The sequence below is a fragment of the Grampus griseus genome (assembly GCF_964374135.1).
Source record: "Grampus griseus genome assembly, chromosome: 7".
Lineage (NCBI taxonomy): Eukaryota > Metazoa > Chordata > Mammalia > Artiodactyla > Delphinidae > Grampus > Grampus griseus.
Window position 1 is genome coordinate 58,273,562 of NC_139001.1, and position 19,248 is coordinate 58,292,809.

Genomic DNA, 19,248 nt, shown 5'->3' on the forward strand with positions numbered 1-19,248 from the left:
CGGCCTTCCCGGCCCGGAGCTCTAGATGGCGCCAGCGAGCCGCACTCGCCAAGCTCCTCTTAAGGGAATCAAGAGCGACTGTCAAACATAAAAGCAAATCAGAGTTTTCAGTTTTTTTAATGTGTTAAGAATGTTATTCCTTAAGAAAATTTGTAGCTAAATTATTCTCACTTAAAATAAACACTTAGTATACCAATTACACAAATGGGCGGGATTTATGTAAGATTTACTTCATCTGCATTTTTGTAGTGGGAGAGAGCCTTGGTGAATACAGATAATAGATGCAAATAAGATTAGAGTTAAAACAAATAAAGTTTCCATCTGAATAAAAAGAAATTCAATTTTACACGACTTATAATGATTTGACGGAATGTCCAGACAAGCCGCTCAGGTGCACCATCTAATCGTGTCAAACTAATGTTGTTTTCCCTCCTTGAGGAAAAAAAAATCTTTCTTTCTTTTTTCTTTCTTTTTTCTTTCTTTTTTCCCCCCTTCATCAGGTAGGATCCAATTCACTCCGCGGGGGAAAATGTAAAGCCAGAAAAGGAAATCGCCGGGGGAGGGTGTGGATCGGCGCTGGCTAGGCGAAGAGCCGAGGAAAACTTGGTCTTCGTTCCTCTACTACGCAGGAAACTACAGCACAGGAAACGCTGGGAGAAACCGGCTGAAACGAAATCGCATTTCCCCTCACCCGGGCCTGAGCGGACTCAGGACCCCTGTCTGCGCCCCTCGCCCCACACCGGCCTCCGAGCAGCAGCCCCTGTCTGCGCCCCCACCCCTGGCCGCGGCCTCCCGTTTCTCCCGGGCCCAGGAGCCAGATTGGCCCGGGCCCCGTAGCCCCCAGGTGGCCCAGGGGAGACGCGGCTCCACCTCGGGTGGAGACCGAACTCTTCCCGGGTTCGTGGACTCTCCTCCCACGCACGCTCTCTCCAATTTGCTCGGCCGCAGCGGGTGGCTGCCCGCTCAAGACAAGGTATACCCGCGCCCCCCAGAGCCCCCTGGGGCTGGGGGTTGGGTAGGAGCGCGGGGGTCTGCCTTGCCTGCTGGTTTCGGCTGGGGGCAGGGGCCCGCTCCCTCCGCGTGCAGGTTCCGCGAGCTCTGCCCACCCCCCGACTGGACGCTCGGGCCCGGCCGCCGCCCGCCGTTCCCGGGAGCCGCGGTGATGGACGTCGGCTGACCCGCGGGGCAGAGGCAGCGCGCAGAGGCCTTGATCACTGGGCTGCGGAGGGAGCCGCGCGGCGAGCGGGACCTGCACGGCCAGGCCCTTTGATCTGCTTTTATTATCCACGAGAAACAAAGCTGCCTGGGACAGACGCCCGGGCGCCCTCATTCCTCGGGAGACCCCACCACACCCTCACCTCCGCGCCGCCCGCCCTCAGCCCCCAAACACGCCGGGCACCCTCCCGGCCTCCAGCACCTCGGCCTCGAGCCCCCAGGGCGAACGTCCCCCTGGCCAGCTGCTCCAGGCCAGACCTGGACCAGAGGCGCGAGGAGTGTGGGCTGGGGCGCCCGGTGATAAACTGTTTGAGCGGGGAGCGAAAATGGCCAAAGAAAAGAAACACTCGAGGAAGAGAGGGGCAGCCGAGGCTGCGGGGACAGCAAGAAGGAGGAGCGGGAAGAAGCCACCCAGCGCCACGCTGCAAACGCCCCTCTGGGGACCTTCGCTGTACGTTTTACCGCTACTTTGCTAATTGGCTTTTCACTGCAGTTTGCGAGAAAAATTTTGTTGACTATTAATAACAACAATTTATTTTTCCCCCATAAAAATAAAAACATTCATTCAAGTTCCCAAGGCAGTCATAATAATAAAAAAATTCCCCCCCACTGCGGCTGACTTTACTTGCATTTCCTATTGTGTGGGGAGCTTTTTAGAAATATTTTTATTCTGTAAATATGTACTTTATTTTCTAAACTAACATTTTTTCGAATTGGGAAATTATCTCATTTACCAATTTTCTTTTCGTCTCTCCCTCTCTTCTCCCTCTTTTTTAAACTGGGGCTGTTAAGTTGGTGGTCAGAAGACAAAGAGAGTGAAAATAATTTTCATTTCAATAATTGCCTTCTGGTCAATTTAACTGTGCCTTATTTTGAAAGAGACTGTCTAAATGAGATTCCTGTCCCAAATGTGTTCCCAGGCCTGATCCCAGCCTTTAATTATTCCTGAGTTTTTTTTCTTCAGAATAAGACGCCGCACTGAGTAATCACAAAGAAGTCAGAGAGCATCCTTGAACCTTTTCAGAAGCAGCGCCACTGATATTCAAATAACCTGCGAGGGCCATTTGACGGCGCGGGGACCTAGGCATTTCCAATTCACTATTTGCATAGATCAGCCGTCTTTGAAAAGGAAAGGAGCAGTTGTCTTCCATAACATTAAAAAGCCTAGTTATCAAATCAAGTGCTTAGTTTGGGGGCTTTTAAAACGTTTACATTTTATCTCAGGTTGCCCTTTACCGTTTGACATGCAAATTTGGTGCAGTTAATTTAGACAATTAAAAAGATCTTCAAGGGAGCTTTGTCACGGAGAATATTTGGAGTTTTCCCCGTGGACCAGCTGAGATAAAGTTGGCCAGAACAAATGATGTCTAGGAGATTAATTAGATATTTGATAAGACATGAATCCCTAATAAGGGAATACAAGGCACAGGGGGCTGCTGTGTGCTCTAAGTCAAAATTAATAACATTTAACAAGATTTTCATTTAGGCATGAAATGTCTTTTCCGGGGTATTGACTCTAGCGATTTATTCCCCTGAGTCACCTCCCAACGTAGAGGGTCTTGGGAGCTACGACTTCTTTTAAAAAGCTTTTTCCTTTCAAAGATTGTTTTAAAACCGCTTTACAAACAAACCCACTGGAGTTTCGTCAGACCCCTCCGGGAGGGGTAGGCACCTCCCCAGTTAAAGCTGCCAAGGACCTTTGCTTTTTTGAAGGGGCTCCAGAGTTTTAAAATGTCACCTTTTGAGAGCTCTCTCGTTTAGTAATACAACTACACCTTCTTATAACCTAATTTAATTTACGCTGTTAATATACAAATAAATAATTTGTATATATACAAATAAATAATTCTCACTTCTCAAAAACGTATCGCTTTTATAACTCACATAAACCTCACATCACCTAAAACTAACTTAAGGGATTTTTTTCCCAACAAAAAAAAGTCGGCCCACTTAAAGGTTATTGAGGGAGTAACAGGATCAAAAAAAAAAAAGAAAGTGTATTGTTCAGAGTCCTTTAATAATACCAAAGTGAAAATATGATGTCAAGATTTTCTTCATACAGATAAACGCATTTAATTTCTTTAGATGACCTTAACTTACGTGTTTGTGAGTGAAATGATAACTCAACATTTTAAATATCTTTTACATATATACTGACTTTCACAAAGTGCATCAGAAAATTAAAAAAAAAACTCCCTGAATTTCAGGAATTCACCAAAAAAACTCTATTCGAATGAACATTTACAAGAAAATAAAAGAGAACACAACCTTCTGAACCCTATTTATACAGATGTTATGAAATACAGAGAAACTGTCACTAGACTTCCAGTTTAATTTCTCACCTTCGGCCTTTTTTGATGCTTCCTTTTATAAGAAAAAAAAGTCTTATTGTAAGTAGATATCAAGCAGGACTTGGAGCATTTTATATATAATATAATCCACGCAAAGGGTCTGTTTTTATAGGTCCCGTTTGTTTTCAAATGTTCTGACAGTCCTTTGCAGGGTGGTGACTTGCTTCTGGAAAAAAGGACAGAGAAGGGTGGTGGAAGGGGGTGGGCGGTGGGGGAGGAGGGAGCGTTTCTGTGTATTGCTCTTCGCTCGAGAAGTTTGTGCGAGTGGTAAGTGTGTGTGCGCGCGCTCGAGTGTGCGTGCTTGTGGTTGTAGGTCTCCGGTGTGTGTGTGTGTCTGTGCGTGCAGCTTTTTAAAGTGTTGTGTCGAAAGATGCTTCGCTTTTGTTCCTGGACCACGCGTTTGATTCTCGTCTGGGCTCGGGCAGCAGAGGGGAGCTCCTAGCGTGGCAGGCAAGCGGCGGCCCGCGAGCCGGATGCCGCTCTACCTCGCGCCGGCCCGGGGGCGGCCGTGGAGCTCCCGCCCGTCCATACCCCGCTCGCCCTCCGAACCTCTCGCTCGCTCGCGCTGTCTCTACTCGCTCGCTCGCGCCTCTCGCCCGGCCTCTAAGAGTCGTTGGGGCCAGACGCGGCTTCCTTGCCTCCTGCCGAGGCCGCCGCCGCCGCCGCCGCCGCTGCAGCCGCTGCCGCCGCCGCCCGGGCGGCACTGACGCCGGAGTCGTGCAGGATGAGGTCGGGGGACTCGGAGCGGGGCGTCTCCAGGTTGCTGGCGTCCGTGTCACTGTCGCTGCCCTTTTTGCCCCCGCCGCCCCCGTTGTGCGTCTTAATGTGTTTGCTCAGGTGGTCGCTGCGCATGAAGCGCTTATTGCACACCGGACAGGCGAAGCGCTTCTCGCCCGTGTGAGTCCGCAGGTGCCGCTGCAGCTCGTCCGAGCGCGTGAAGCGCTTGCCGCAGAAAAGCCAGTTGCACACGAAGGGCCGCTCGCCCGTGTGCCAGCGCAGGTGCGCCTTCAGGTGCGACGTCTTGCCGTACACCTTGCCGCAGCCCGGGATGTGGCAGCTGTGCAGGCCCTTGCGCCGCAGACTCGCCCCGGCCGGGCCCAGCCGCTCCGCCTCCTGGCAATTGGGGCAGTCGCAGGTGGCGCGGCCGGAGTAGCGGCGGGCCGAGCGCGCCGAGCTCCCCCCGGCGGCGGCGGCCGCGGCGCCCGAGATCATGGCGCTGGCTGCGGCGGCCGCCACGGCGGCGCTGGAGTCCGAGTAGGAGGGCAGCACCGGCTTGAAGCCGTCCTGGGCCAGCAGGTGCTGGCTGGTGGAGAGCAAGTGCGAGGCGGCGGCGGCCGAGGAGCCGAGGCCCGTGGAGCTGAAGGCCGAGTGCGTGAGCGAGCTGAAGTCGGGATTGTAGGTGCCGAGCTGCGAGTGCAGCGAGGCCTGGGGGGCGCCCGAGTGCAGCGAGCTCTGGAGCCCCCCAGCGGGGTTCTGCACCTCCAGCCACGAGCCTGGGCTGCTGTGCACGTCCCACCACGACGACGCCGCGCCGTTGGTCACCTCGCCCGCCGCCAGCGTTGAGTGGAAGCCTGACTTGTACCACGACTCGTACGGGTGCGCCATGCCCACGCGCGGGTACAGGCCGTCGGCCGCCGTCGTGTGCACCTTGGAGATGAAGGCCGACTGGCCGCCCGCCTCTTGCGGGGACACCCCGGCCGCCGCCGCCGCGGCCGCCGCCGAGTTGGAGAAGAGGCCGCCGTAGTCGCTGCTGAAAGCGGACGACGTGGGGGACGTGGAGGCCAAGCAGAAGGCGCTGTTGGCTGCGCCAGAGCCGCCCGCCAGGCCGCCTGAGCCGCGGCCGCCGGTGGCCACGGCGAAGCCCGAGAGGCTGGAGCCGAGGTTGCAGCTGGACGAGGAGCGCTTCCAGGGATGGAAGCCGCCCTTGGCGAAAGCGCTCGACTCCGGCAGCGTCGTCAGCGGGCTCGTGTTGCCGATCTTGTTGCAGGTCGCCGCCAGCATGGCCAACGGGGTCGTTCCGAAGCGCGGCTCTTCCTAGAGTGGGTGGGGTGGGGGAGGGAGCAAGGAGGAGGAGGGCAGGAACAAGTGGGAGGAAGACACAGAGTGCACCCGTGAGCAGCCTCGTCCTCCCGCGGCTGGTCCCGGGGGGTCGTGGCTCCCTGGCTCGCGCCTCCTCCCCGCACGCTCGCCGAGGATGCGCCGCACCCCGCGCGGGGCAGAGGCGATCACAAGGGCGAGGGTCCCGGCGCTGGAAATTTGTTCTTCAGTGGGACTACAAATCAAAGCTGTCTCGGTTCTCCCCGCCTCAGTCGCTGCAAACCCTGCCCCAAACCGGACTCGAGTCGCTCGCCTTCCGTTCGCCATAAGCCCGCTCGTCTCACAGGAGCCCCCAAATCGCCCTTCGGGGTGAAGCACGGAGGTAAACACATCGACAACAAACGCCAGGTGAGGGCAGAGGCGGCCGAAATAGCGACCCGGGGGTGGGGGAAACTTGGGGCACTCTTCCCAAGGGTGGCTAGGACTTGACTTTTTAACAAAACATTTTAAATGTTTACACACACACACACACACACACACACACATACACACAATTACGAAAAGAAGAAGTCCGAGTAGAAGCGACCCCCGCGATGGATTTCAGAGTCACAGACAAACTGGGGATCCGCAAAAGTGTAAATGTTTGTTAACGTGACTACATGGACTGCAAAACAATTAACGCTGTTTTCTGGAAACACCAATGTCGCGTAATTGCAACAATCCCCGAAGCAAGGGGGGATGGGGTATAAATCACGAGGGGCAGAAAAGAAACCTCTAAAACCGAATATTAAAAGGACTTGCTTAACAAATCCTTTTCTTACAAAGACACCTCCTGGGTTCCAATAACTTGGGAAGAATCAGTCCTGGAAATGTGGAAAGTGCTAAAAGAAGCTGAGGCTGCAGTCGGGCAGCAACAGTTTCTCCAGAGCCGCGGACCCGGAGAAGCCATAACGAAAAATTACTCCAGTTAAAACAAGCAAATGCCGCACTTCCGACTTACCCCAAGTATAGACGTGGCCATAGCAGGTCCCTGGGCGGCGCGGCGGGGCCGGGAGCGGGGCTGAACCTGGCGGCTGCTCGGGAGAACTGTTCGGGTACCGCACGGCTCCCGTGTCCCCGCGCTCGCGCCGAGCGGACTCCGGGCTCCCGCCGGCTAAACTCAGCCTAAGTGCTAGGAGCACCCGCTTTGAAGTGCCGCTGGCGGCGCCTCTCACCCAATGAGGGCGCAGGCAGAGCAGACTGGAGCTGCCCCGCAGCCAATCAGACGCGCCGAGGGGCCCGAGCCCGGGCTCCTGGCGCGTGCCAGTCACCGCGGCTGGCGGGGGGGGAGGGGGGGTCGCGGGCTAGAGATTGAAGAAATTACAGCGCAATTAAAAATTTACACACACGCACCAAGCCAGGTTTAACTATCGTTGAGACCGAGCCACAAGCCCCCCGAACCTCCCCGAGATGATGCAAGTTAAGACTGACAGTCCTCGACTCTCCACTTGTGGGAAAGGAGGCAGGAGGGGAGGGGGCCCGAGGCTGAGACCGCACCAGCAAGACCCAAGTGGAGACGAAAATGTCAACGCTCACTTTGTGTGTCCAGGCTCTCGCCCGCGGAGCACAACTTCAGCTGGAATCCATCATTCTCGCTTGCGATTTTATCATTGTCATTTATCTACCTAGTTCCTTATTCCCACTGGATTCAGTTTTACTCTCAGAGTCACATTGAAGAGAAGGGGGCGAAGGGACAGCTCCTCCGAGAGGAGAGAAATAGGCCTCTCCGTCCAGGTCTACACCCACAGACTTGCTGGGAGGGCCTGGAGCCTCCCGCATCCCGCCATTTCCCTTAGCGGCCTAAGTGACTTCCTAATTGTCGCTCTGGCCTCTGACCCGGGGGGTAATACAAGTGCCACTCACACCAGAAGCTTCTAGTGGTAATTACGGGCACCCTTTGTACCGTTTCGCCAGCGGCTAGATACCAGGCTAACCCAGTTGTCAAATATGACTAAACAGTGGGACGTGCTGTCTGCCGGGTTTCGCTGGGGGCTGGCGTGGGGGTGGGAAGCATCAGCCCATACAACACGCTGCACGAAGCTGCTTATTTTCACAATGTAACGACTTTGGAAACACAGACCCGCGCGAGCCGCGTCCGCCCCCATAGCCACCCCCGCTGAAGCTGAAGCTTGCTAGGCTGTTTGTTTAACCCGGTGAAAATTTGCATGTCACGTTTCAGCCTGGAAGCGAGTTTTCTTGCCCCAGCTCCAGCCCACTCCCACTCCAGACCGCCTAGGCCTAGAGGCTGCTTTGCAGGGCAAGGAAGCCGGGTTGAGAAGTGGGCTCGCCCCTAGCCCTGCTTTCGTGGACGTGCTCAGGGAGATTCTCTCCCGGACCTCTGTCCACGAGTGCCTGGGACGAGGCCACACGTGGGCGCCTCCACATTTTGCAGTCTGGAAGCATCCTGAAGTCCTCTCCGGATCCTGTCGGTGTGAGGAGACACGTCCTCGGACGGACAACTGAGCGTCCTGGAGCCCCTCGGCACCCGCTGAGCTGTTTTTCTTCTTTCTGGGTCTCCCTTTCTCTTTCTTCTTCAGGGCAGCCAGGGGCAGCTTTTGAACCAGAAATACCAGTGCCCTCGACAGACCTGGGTACTGGTTTTAATGTACCACATTCTCCTGAAAGCCCACAACCTGCTTTCAAAGACATTTTAAACCACGAACCTCAGATGCTTGGGTGCAAAAGGCGAGTTGTTGAGGAGGGGGAGCATGTGAGGAGGACATGGAACTATGCCCCCAGCGTTTTCTTCCTTCTTTTGCAATATCTCTTGGCGCAAGAGTGCGACCACCGTGGCTCTTCTCTCGGCACTGAGATGGAGCCTGCGTGTATCCCGGAGCACTCCGTAGGTGGAGAAGGCTATCTGGGTTGCTTTCTTTGCTAGTCGTTAGAATATCTTTGCTCAAAATGCCTCCCCCCGCACTTTGATCTAAGGTGGCGAAAGCACCGAGGCACGTATGACAGAGAAAGGGGAGAGAGTGAGAAGACCGGCGCGGCTATAATGAAACTCTGTGCCCTGGGGGGTTGTGGTAGCAATCGGCGGGGGAAGCGGGGGGGAAAGGTGTGAAAAGCCCCCGGGACACTCGGGGTGGAGGGGTGAGGGGGAGTCCAAGCAGCCCGGAAGAGCCAGAAAGCCCGGCAGTGGGACCCGGGAGCCCTTCCCAACAGGTGACTTCTGCCCTGGAAGGTCAGACTGGTGCTCGGCTTCGCGTAGAGTCTTCGCGTCGATTTACTAATAGAGGGATTGTTAAGTGGCAGCCAGGCGTTGCCGACTCACCCAGTGCAGCCCCGAGGAGAAGCGCGGAGGTTTTCCCCATCCACATCCTCCCTCACCCCCAACACACGCTCTCCTTAAGGAAACCTGACAAAGTAATAAATAAGACAATCCGAAAAGCCATTTAGCACTCGTGACATTTTCAAGTCAACCATTTAAAACAATTCACGCTGGCACCTCGGGCTCCCGGCGCCTTGGTTGCCTGTCTCTTCTCCTCCTCTTCTTCCTCCTTTCCCCTCCCCCTCCCCCTCCCTCCGTTTTCAGTGTAGTTCCAGCTGTCAGACTCTCTACGTGGACACTCGGATATTCCTTTAGATACACATCACCGGATCACAATAAAAGTTAGGAAATCTTCCAAACGATCGCAGGCAGACGCTCCGGGCACTTCAACTCTAAAGTGGGGCCCCCATGGAAATCTTTCAGAAGAAGTCCAGTTTGTGTGTGTGTGTGTGTGTGTGTGTGTGTGTGTGTGTGTGTGTGTGTGACAGTTTTTTTCATTCTCTAAAAAATCTAGTTTTTAAACAAAGATCAATGTGTTATGCTGAAGTGTTGAGCTGACTGTTAAAACATTTGGGGAAATAATGACAATGTAACAAAGGCCTGGTTTGGAGTGAATCATCACCCTTTTAAAAGTTAAAGCAATTTTCAGGAGAATAGCTTTCAGCAAACGCTTTACATTATTCAAAACGGCCAAATAATGCTCTATTATAGCGCCTGAATGCTGCCAGTCAGCCTCTAAGTGCAATTTGTGCAAAGGCCCCGGTGCCTTATCTCCACTTCTTTATAAAGAGGTGAATATAAAACAATTTCTTCCAAACCCAGACAGAGAGCACGAAAATTGCTTCCCTTTCTGCAATCAGGGCAATTTAACTGGAGTGCAATTAGCACTATTAAATGTCGATTCTGCATAAACAAATCTGACTGAGCAGCGAAAGTGGGGTGAGAACCTCATATACACTGAAACTGATTTTTTAAAATTATGTATCCGGGTCCTTTACAATTGATCCATGACGTTTTCATCTTGGAATATATTTACATCGTAAATACACTATGGTTAAATCAACATAATTTTTTTACAAAAAATTTCAATAGGAATCCTAATAAAGAAGAATGGGGTAATTAAAGGAAAGAGTTCACTTCCTTTGAACAAATATTGTTTCCCCCATCCTGCCTCTCCCGAGAGCTTTGATCTGAGCAACTGCTCAAGTTGCTGCATTTAGTGGGCAAAACCGGGGAAACAATTCCGTCATTAGCGCGGATCCGAAGGATTGGAGCTCCTACGCCACAGGAAAAAAAAAAAAAAAAAAGCTTCTCCCTGATGCACAGGGAGACGGGGGAGGAACAGTTATCTTCTGAATAACTCGAAATATTAGGTGGCTGCCCAGTCTCCCAGGGGCTTTGGCCAGTCGCAGAGTTGAGCAGCGGATATACTGCACAGGGGTGGGGTGAGGTAGAGTTGGGGAGACTAGAGGATGTGGGCGAGAGGGGAGGAGGAACCGAAGGTTCTCACCTGGGCTCTGCTAGCTGCTGTCAAAGCCTCGGCCACCAGGACCTGGGTGCCCGGGAGCAGGGAAAGGAGAAGGCAGGGAGAGGAGCCCGTAAAAAGCATTTATCTGACCTGTCCTCCTCCCGCATGCCTTTATTTATTTGCTTAGCCACCGCTCTCCCTTTCTGGATAATTTGCGCGATTAATTATGCTTTTCATTTGCATGATCTACACTACAGCAGTGATTATCAGGTCAGCACAGTGTGGGATTTGGGGAGATACATTAATAATGAGTTAAAAAACAAAACAAAAAAACCACACACACGAAAAGCTGCCCTTGTGTACCACAGTCACCTGCCATGAGCAGGGGCTGAGGAAGCCAATACAGACTATAGCGCCTGTTGAGTCCAATGAGTCTTTTCCGCAGTTGGAGTTTGTCAGTTATGGGTGAAAATGAAATGCAGCTTTTGATTACAAGGGAATCTTTTATAGTTAACATATCTATATTTTTAAAAGCACTAGCCTTGAGATCATCTGGGTGGAGAAAATAAATTGAAAACTGAGGAACTCTCCCACAATTTCCATTGAGCTTTCATTTAGTATTTGTTCTATAACACCCTCATTCCATCCCAGCCCTTGCAAATAAAAGAGCCAGGAAGGATCACCAGGCCATTGGAACTTTCATCTTTTCTCCATCTCAGAAGTGTTACTGCTATTTAGAGATGGCAGGAGATGCAAATCCGTTTTGTCTATAAGGTCTACTGGAGAAACTGAAAACGCTTAGTCTATTAAGTACACTCCAAACATTTGCTACACAACTAATTTTCTGCTGCTAGATGTATCTGGGCCATATATTTTAAGCCTGCCTTGATCTGTTTATCTGAGCCAAAAATGCATGAACAATTAAAGGAAAGACTCTGGTGTGTCAAAGGAAGGAAGGTGACTGTAGACTGTGTGATGATTTTAATGACTGCAATTATTGGAAGATTATTCGACAAGCATCATAGATTTGTTTACTGCCTTGCTTGGAAACTACGGGGGGCCTATTCGGCTTGGGGTTTTACCTTCCTCCCTCCCTCACCAACTACCACAGAAGGGTATTAGACCTAAGCAAATGTGCCATTCACTGTTGGCTTCCTCCTTCTCTTTTAGGGCATTTCTACCAAAATGGAGCACATTTGTGTCTCAGCCAACTCTAATCGAACCATCTTTGGAGATATTAAAGCAATCTTTTCACTCAGACCTTAAGCTAATATTTTTTAAAAAGCCAAAGGCCAGGGAATTCTGGTCATTCATCAGCTTCTCCCAGCCAGGGTACCAGTTTCCTCAGTTTTACTCTTTCATAGGCAGGCTTTGAAGAGACTTCCAACTCTCCCTCCTCCTTTCAGGGTTTGAAGGAGGCACAACTGCAAGTTGTGAAACAGGACTTTAGGCATATGTCCAGGACTCCATCCATACTGGAGAAAGTTTGGCTTTTTCTTCCTTCCTTTAACAGTGTCCGCCTCCCCCATATTATTTTCTATCACAATTCCTAATCTTACGCTGTGAGAAATAAGTAAATAAAAAGAAAAGGTATGACTAAGAGCGGTTTGTGGCTAAGGAATTTTTTTACTGTATTATATACAGACACAAGGAATGTAAATAAGGAAGATTTCTTGTCTGATAAAAGCAAAATCATCCTGTCTACACTAATCAATAAATCACAGCCTGGGCTTTGCTCATTAGTGCAATTTGAAAGAAAGAAAGAAAAAAAGGTATAGCAAATATCCCTAGTAAGCCCCCTTTCCTCCCTCCCCTGAGGCTCTGAGACTGCAGATGACCTGGTCATCGTGGTGCTCTTCCTTGGTCTGGAATCGAGAACCTTCCCCGTTCAAACCGGAGCCTTCAGAACTCTGCAAGTGGCAATTAGGAGCCTATTACAAGCCATTAGATTGATCAATGTACCTTAAACAATGCAAATGATTTATATGGCTGATTTATATGGAGAGGAAAAAGAAAAGGGGTGGGGGGGAGGACGACTCCATATCCTTCACATTATCGCAATGTTCTGGAGAAAACACGGGTCCAGCCTCTCTTCATCACTGCTTAGACCCACCAGAGCGATTTATTCTGAAAACTTTTCAAGCAAAGACACAGGCTCCCCTGGCTCGTTCGATGGATGGCGAGGTGCCCATTCTTTGCCCCTTGTCTCTTCTTTTTAAGGAAGAGCTTAGAAGGACCGAGGCCGGGGTTCACAGCGACGCCACTCCCCCAGCGGAGGACACTGCCGCGAGCAGTCCCAGCTGCCTCCTTTCCCCGGGTCTGTCCCCGGAGACGGGGAGGATGACTTACAGATTTGTTTTAACGGAGTGTTCGAGTGCGGTGTGGCCTCCTAATTACGGCAGGAACACACAACCATTAGCCTTTGAAGTTTCAGGCGCGACTCGGGGAGGAGCCGCGACCCAGCTCCCCGCTTGCACACGACGCGGGGGAGGGGGCGGTGGGGAGGGAGAGAACTCCTCGGAACCGACCTCCTCGCTCGGGCTGACTATTTCAGCTAATCTAACTGGCGAAGACAAAATTACAACAGAGCCAAAGCGATCAAAGCAGGCCCCTGCCAGCCCCCTCCTCCCGCCCTCCTTCCCGCCCCAAAGTCTGTTTGTAGTTGTCTCCTGAACTGCAGACTCGTCGGTCTTCTCACGACAAGGAAATTCCAGCCAGTTTTTCCAGAGCCTGAAAGGAGAGGACAGACGCACTTCACACTTCCCAGGGGAGAATTCCCTTTGTCTTATCTCCCCCTCCCCCAGTCCGCCCTCAGCTCTGAAATGGGGGACAGGCAGCGGGCCTAAAGACCCTGGGCGCGGAGGGGGCGGTAGTAACCGAACCCCACGTCCAACTCTGTCCCTGTAGATCCCCTCCCCCTTTTCTCCTCTCTCTTCTTCTCTTTCCTAACCTTCTCTTTTCCTTTCTCCCTCCCTTTTTCCAATTCTCTATATCCTCTTACCACTCAAGTCTTCTCGCGGGCTCCAGCGCCTAGAGCCTGGGCAGGCGCAGTTTATTTCCCGGCCTTAGTGGTTTGGCGGGAAAGGGCTTCGTCCTGGCTTGTCCATGGGTGTCTGGGACAAATCATTTTATTTGTGTCTATATGTGGAATGGGAAGCATTCCGGGTTGATAATGGGGCACAGAGGGAAGAGGGGAAAAACAGAGAAACTACATGCATTGGGAGAGTTGCCACCTGTGTCTTTTGCAGCCAACCTGCGATGGGACCCCAGGATACGGAAACTCTTCTAGGCGGATGGTGACCTCACACACACACCCCTCTCCCCACAACCGCTCTCATCTGTCCTTTATTACCCCATATCTTACTCTCCTGAGTTCTTCCTTGAGTTGCTTCCTTTCATTCCCCACCCTGCCTCCCTTCCCAGGACTTCTCAGGGCTCTACAGCTTAGTGAGAGATTGAGAAAGAAGATCGGTTAAGAGTCCCACCAAGCACCCAGGTACTCCTGTGACATCTCCGAGAACAGGCCTGTCCTGGGCCGACACTTTCATGCTTTCTGAATTTCAGCCACTCTAGCGTCCTCTCTTGTCACACCCACCCCCATCGAGAGGCCAGACTGACACTTCCACCCTGACTCGCCTCTTGAAGTATCAAGAGCCGGGTACACGGAGGGGCAGAGGGAGGCTCCGCACACATTAGACACGTGCGCCTCCTCCTGCCCCTCCCACTTCCCCCGCTGCCGCAGGCAGAATGCACATTGATGACACTGACACACTCACTCGGGCACGCGTCAGCGGCGTCGATCCTCCTTCCCTGCCAGGCGGCAGCAGGCGAGACGGCCTTGAGGCAGGTGACATCGCCGCGGGGAGGCAGACTCCGCGCTCCAGATGCCACCCTGGGAGTGGGGATGTTCGGGTCCCCCAAAGCCAGCTGCGGGGCTCCCCTGCCGCGTGGCCGGAGGCCTCGCTGCTGCTGGTCCTCCCCTCCGCCTCTTGCCGCGCTCCCCGCGCCGCCCCCTGCTCTGCGTCCGGCTCCGCACCTTCACCGCCGCAGCCCCCGAGCGCCCGTCTCCAAGAAGCCTGCCGCCCGCCCGCCCGCCCTCCTCCAAGGCTCGGTTACATCTGGGATGCATTGCCCCTTAATTGTCAACCCCATTATTGTGATCAAGTGAACGTTGCTAATCTCTACATTTGTTGTTTAGGTAAATAGAGGCTGCGTTTAATCAATACGCGGGGCCCCAGCCCTCGCAGCGCCAAGTAACTTAAGTCAACGGTGAAGATTTCACTGTGTGTGTGATTACAGAGCACACGGAATATTCACTCCAGCCTAATCCCACATCTCTTCTCCCACCCCGGGGAGCGAGCGGAGGGAACGTGAGGAATCTCCACCCTCCGAGGGATCGAGGGCCGGCTCCCTTCGGGGAGGAAAAGGACTTCGTGGCTGTGACCCCGCGCGCCGGGCGCGGGGGCCTGAGGCTGGACTGGGGACCGCCCTTACATCCGAGGGGCTAAATCCCGCGTTCCGCGCCTTCTCCCCCAGGGCTTCTGGCCCCTCCCCTCCAAATCTGCAGCAGTGAAGAGGGTGGTTCCCCACCCGGCAGGTCCCCGCCACACGGAAAGGCTGAGGGCAGGGCCCCGGGAGACGGGTCGGGCTATTCCTGACGCCCAGGCCTCCGCAAGCGGGCTCCGTCTCTTCATCTCCCTCTGCTCTGAGTTGCCGGGTTCCTCGCCCCGCGGGAGCTCTCGAGAATGCCAGGCTTGGGCGCGCAGAGCTCGGGGTATTTGCGCTTCTTCCTAAACAGCTATTGTTTCCTAATTAAGAGGACCTTAGCCCAGCGCTAGGCGGAGAGACCCGGATTCGCAGCAGGGAATAGGCAGGCCTGGGGAGGTGGGCGGTCCTCTCTGGCGAGGGGTGGTGTCGACTCCTTCCTGCAGCCCGGCTGCGGGAGTGGCCTTGAGAGTGAGGGCCTCTGGGCTTTGCAGGGAAAGGGTTAATTAGCTAGGCCACTTCCCGGCGGCGTTTGGAAGAACCCAACCCCTCCTGACGCCCTGGAGCGGGGCCCAAGAGGCTGAGCCTCTAGTTTGAGGCACTATCTCCTTGGGCACTTGGTCGCTGGAGTTTGTTTCTTCTGGTGTCTCTTTCTCCGCTCCATTCCCGGGAATGTTCGATATAAACAACCAATAACTCCGGTTGTAATCAGATACTCTCCTAGCACGGAATTGACCCGCTTTCAATAAGCTGGATTCGAAAGTCAACTGATGATTTGCAAGTTTAGGGTGTCGGCGTAACCACGGAACTAAATGACAGCTGGGGCTTGAATTGGGGCCCACGGTTTTGGATGGTAGCTGCCTGGTTTTAATTTTTGGAATTGCATGCTCTCGTATAAGGTATCTCTCTCTGCTTTCTCCTTCCCATAAAAGTTGAATAGCATTTAGAACAAGAGGAAAATTAAACACAAATGTCAGGGCAATCCTGAAGTCCTTTTTCTTTCTAATACTTCTTCCTGAGAACCCCCTCTGCCAGCCTCAAGCTCCCACCCAAGCCTGTGACTCTCCTTATCAGATGTGCAGTTCTTTTACCACCCTGCGGCAAACCAGCCTGCCAGGAAGTCCACAGGACAGATAAATACGGTATCGGACTCCTTTGACTGGGGACAACTTAACTTTTTCTGGATTGTGGTTGTTTTTAAGCGAGGACAAGGAAAGAAAGGCAAGGAGGCTGATGGCCAGGGCTCCTGGATAAGCACAAGCCCTTTGGGGCTCTCAGGAGCTGAGTGTGAGTTAAGGTCCACCACTTAATGCTGTGACCTTGGGTGGGCCAGGAAGCTTCTCAGTTTCTTCCTCTCGAAAATGAAGCTAACAATTTCGACTTCGAAGGATTTTTAGAAAGGTTAAATAAAACTGTGTAGGGAAATTCCTAGCAACTGCTCAATACTTATTAATAGTTGCCTCCCATTTTCCATTGAAATTCCCAACGAAAACTTACTGTGGAACTAAAAGCAAACTCAACAGCAACTATAATACAGAATTTTAGTGCGTGTGGAAAGTACGGGGCCTAGTACAAAATCAGGTTGGAGGAGGACGAATGCAACAACAGCTAGCAGCTGCCTGTTCGGGAAGGAGTGAGGTTAGCTGCTCCAGTCAGCAACACATTTTATGGTCTGGTTTTCACAGGTCTGCACATGGGAAACAGGAGATGTTGTCTCTAACAATAATAGCTGACATTTATTGAACACCTATTATATGCCAAGCATTCTGCCAAGTGCTTTACACACAGCATGTGATTTAATGAACACAATAATCTTATCAGGTAAGTATTATGAGTATTATTGATATCTCTCTTTTTAAACTTTTATTATGGAAAATCTCAAATATGTATTTAAAACTAGAGAGTATACTATAATGAACCCCTCTATGTTGATCACCCAGCATCAATAATTGTCAGCTCATAGCCAGACTTCTTTAACCCCTACCCCATCCATTTCCTCCTCCCTTATTTTAAAGCAAATCTCAGACATCATATCATTTTACTTGTAAATATTCCATTACTATCAAAATATCAAAAGACAACTAAAAAAGAAAACCCAAATCACAATACCATGTTATAATCATACATAAACATATTTGAAATAATTCCTTAATATTATCAGACATCTGATCAGTGTTCAAGTCCCCCCAATTATCTCATAAATGATTTTTACAATTGCTTTTTTTTTTTCCAAAACCAGATCTAAGCAATATCCACACATTTAGTCTCTCATGTCTCTTTTAATCATAGGTCCCTCTCCCTCTTTTTCTTTCCTTGCAATTTGTTTATTGAAGTAACCTAGTCATTTATCCTTTTTATAAATGAAGACACAGGCTCATAGAGGTTAAAGGAATTTAGTAAGAGATAGAAAAGGAATTCAGACCCAGCCATGTCTGACTCCAGAGTCCAAGTGCTTAATGGCTTTATTATATTCCCTTTAAATCAAATGATGAAAAGCAAGACACAGGAAAAACACAATCACCCATAAAAGATTTCGGAACATGTCTAACTCCCCTAAGTGACTAGTTCCTTTACTAAGCGTCCACAGAAATCTGTTCATTTCAAACCCAGGCAGGGTTTGAATGTGGGAAGAGAAATTGAAAACAGGATAACCCAGTATCCTCCTTCTGTTTTGAATCTGACTAAATAATTCCTGCATTCATATGTATCTGTAACATGGTGAAAGGATTTTTATTTCCAACAAATATTTAGCAAAGCAAAAACATTTCTTAAACGAATCTACCAGTTTCCTTTTTCTTTCTTTCCTCCTTATTTTCCTCCTATATTCCCCTTTTCTCTGTTCTCCATAGCTAGATAAGGAAAAAAACATCTCTTTTAAGTAGTTATTTTAAAATACCAGTCAAATTAACAATTTGGTAGTTTGATATGTGATATCTGGCTTTTGTTATGGTAGTTTTGAAACCACAGTTACCCTAGCAACTGAATACATTTTTTTCTTTAAAAAATTTTTTAGCTGTCTGGAGGAGAAAAAAAAGAAAAAGAAAACTTATTGCCAGAATTTTCCTGTAATAGCCTCCATTAACTGCAGTGACTTCTATTGGAGAGGCCAGCACTGCTGTCTCCTGCTGTCACCCGTCATTCACTGATCTAGCAGATGTTTTGTTTGATAAGGCCAATTTGAGCTTTATAAAACATTTATTTTTTTACCTCCGAGGAGCAAATACCAGTAAGGATGGGATTCAGCATCTATCACTGGATACCATACAAGGGCCTCAACCTGCCAGTGGAGCTTCTAGGTGAGAGGAAACACTAAAACAAACCTAAAGGCTTCATTTATTTAAAAAAAAAAAGAGGGAGGATGGTTAGAGGGCATTAGATCAGTCCCTTGAGACTTAGCAAGAGGGGAAAAAAAAAAAAAGTGAGTAGAAGAGCCAATATGGAATTGGCTATGCCAATATGGAATCTACTATGGAATCTTTCTGGAAACACCTTGGTAGGTGAGCAGTTGCCAAAGTGGGCAATGATATTAGTTAGTGAGATGATGGAATAAGAGAGGGGGTGATGCACATAGCGTTGAGTTTTATAGACTTGATAAAACATGTGTTAGTATTTCAAGGAGGTGAAGTAGAGAAGAATCAGCAAGGAAAAAAGCTCTACATTAGGGCTTTTTGGAGCAACTAGACTATGAGCATTTGTAAGAATATTCATGCATTTGCTTCAGAATAAAATTCCCCTAGTAATCATGCTTCTAATGCACACAACTCTAGATTCCTTTTTCTTTACAAAACAAACAAACTGACTTTATAAATTACAAATATCCAAATCCTTTTCTCTTGACTAGAAGGAAGATTGGTTTCAAGACCTGGGGCTATGGTGTGAGTAAGCCAAAAGGTAACAAAAGAAGTGCTGGGCAGTTCTGCTCCTGTTGGTAAGATGCCTCCTCTTATGAGTCTCCTGGGCCAGGAAGTCCTCCCTTGTAATGTAATGGCTCAACAAAATGAAGGTTCCAGTCCTTCCTTTTTATTTTAGATGGCCCTACTTATGTAAAATATTTTGACTTGAGGAATTACATTTTGAGCCAGGGTAAGAACTAAAGAAAGAGAGGAAAGAGAGAATGTTGCTTCCATTTGCAGAAAATGTAAATTCTGTACAGTAAACTTACCCTGAACAGCAACAAAATTTTTTGCAAACATATGCACATTCCTCTCTAGGTCAAAATAGGGAAAAAAAAAAAAAAAGCAGAAACAGAAATATCAGCTAGGGCTTTTTCTTAACTACTTGAATCATTAAAGGAATCTACTGCTTCTTTCCCCCCAGCCCCCCCACCCAGCTTTTTTGAGATATAACTGACACATAACGTTGGGTAAATGTAAGGTATACAA

The 19,248-nt window shown here is 50.3% G+C and overlaps 1 protein-coding gene across 1 annotated transcript; it reads right to left on the reverse strand.

The window, feature by feature from the left end:
* Positions 1 to 4,169: 4,169 nt before the first annotated feature.
* SP9 (Sp9 transcription factor) lies at positions 4,170 to 6,624 on the reverse strand (the record flags this gene model as incomplete). The annotated part of the gene is made up of 2 exons (XM_082658959.1): positions 4,170 to 5,600; positions 6,604 to 6,624. 2 exons carry the CDS (start codon positions 6,622 to 6,624, stop codon positions 4,170 to 4,172), a joined length of 1,452 nt encoding a protein of 483 aa, XP_082515085.1.
* Between the last annotated feature and the right edge of the window lie 12,624 nt (positions 6,625 to 19,248).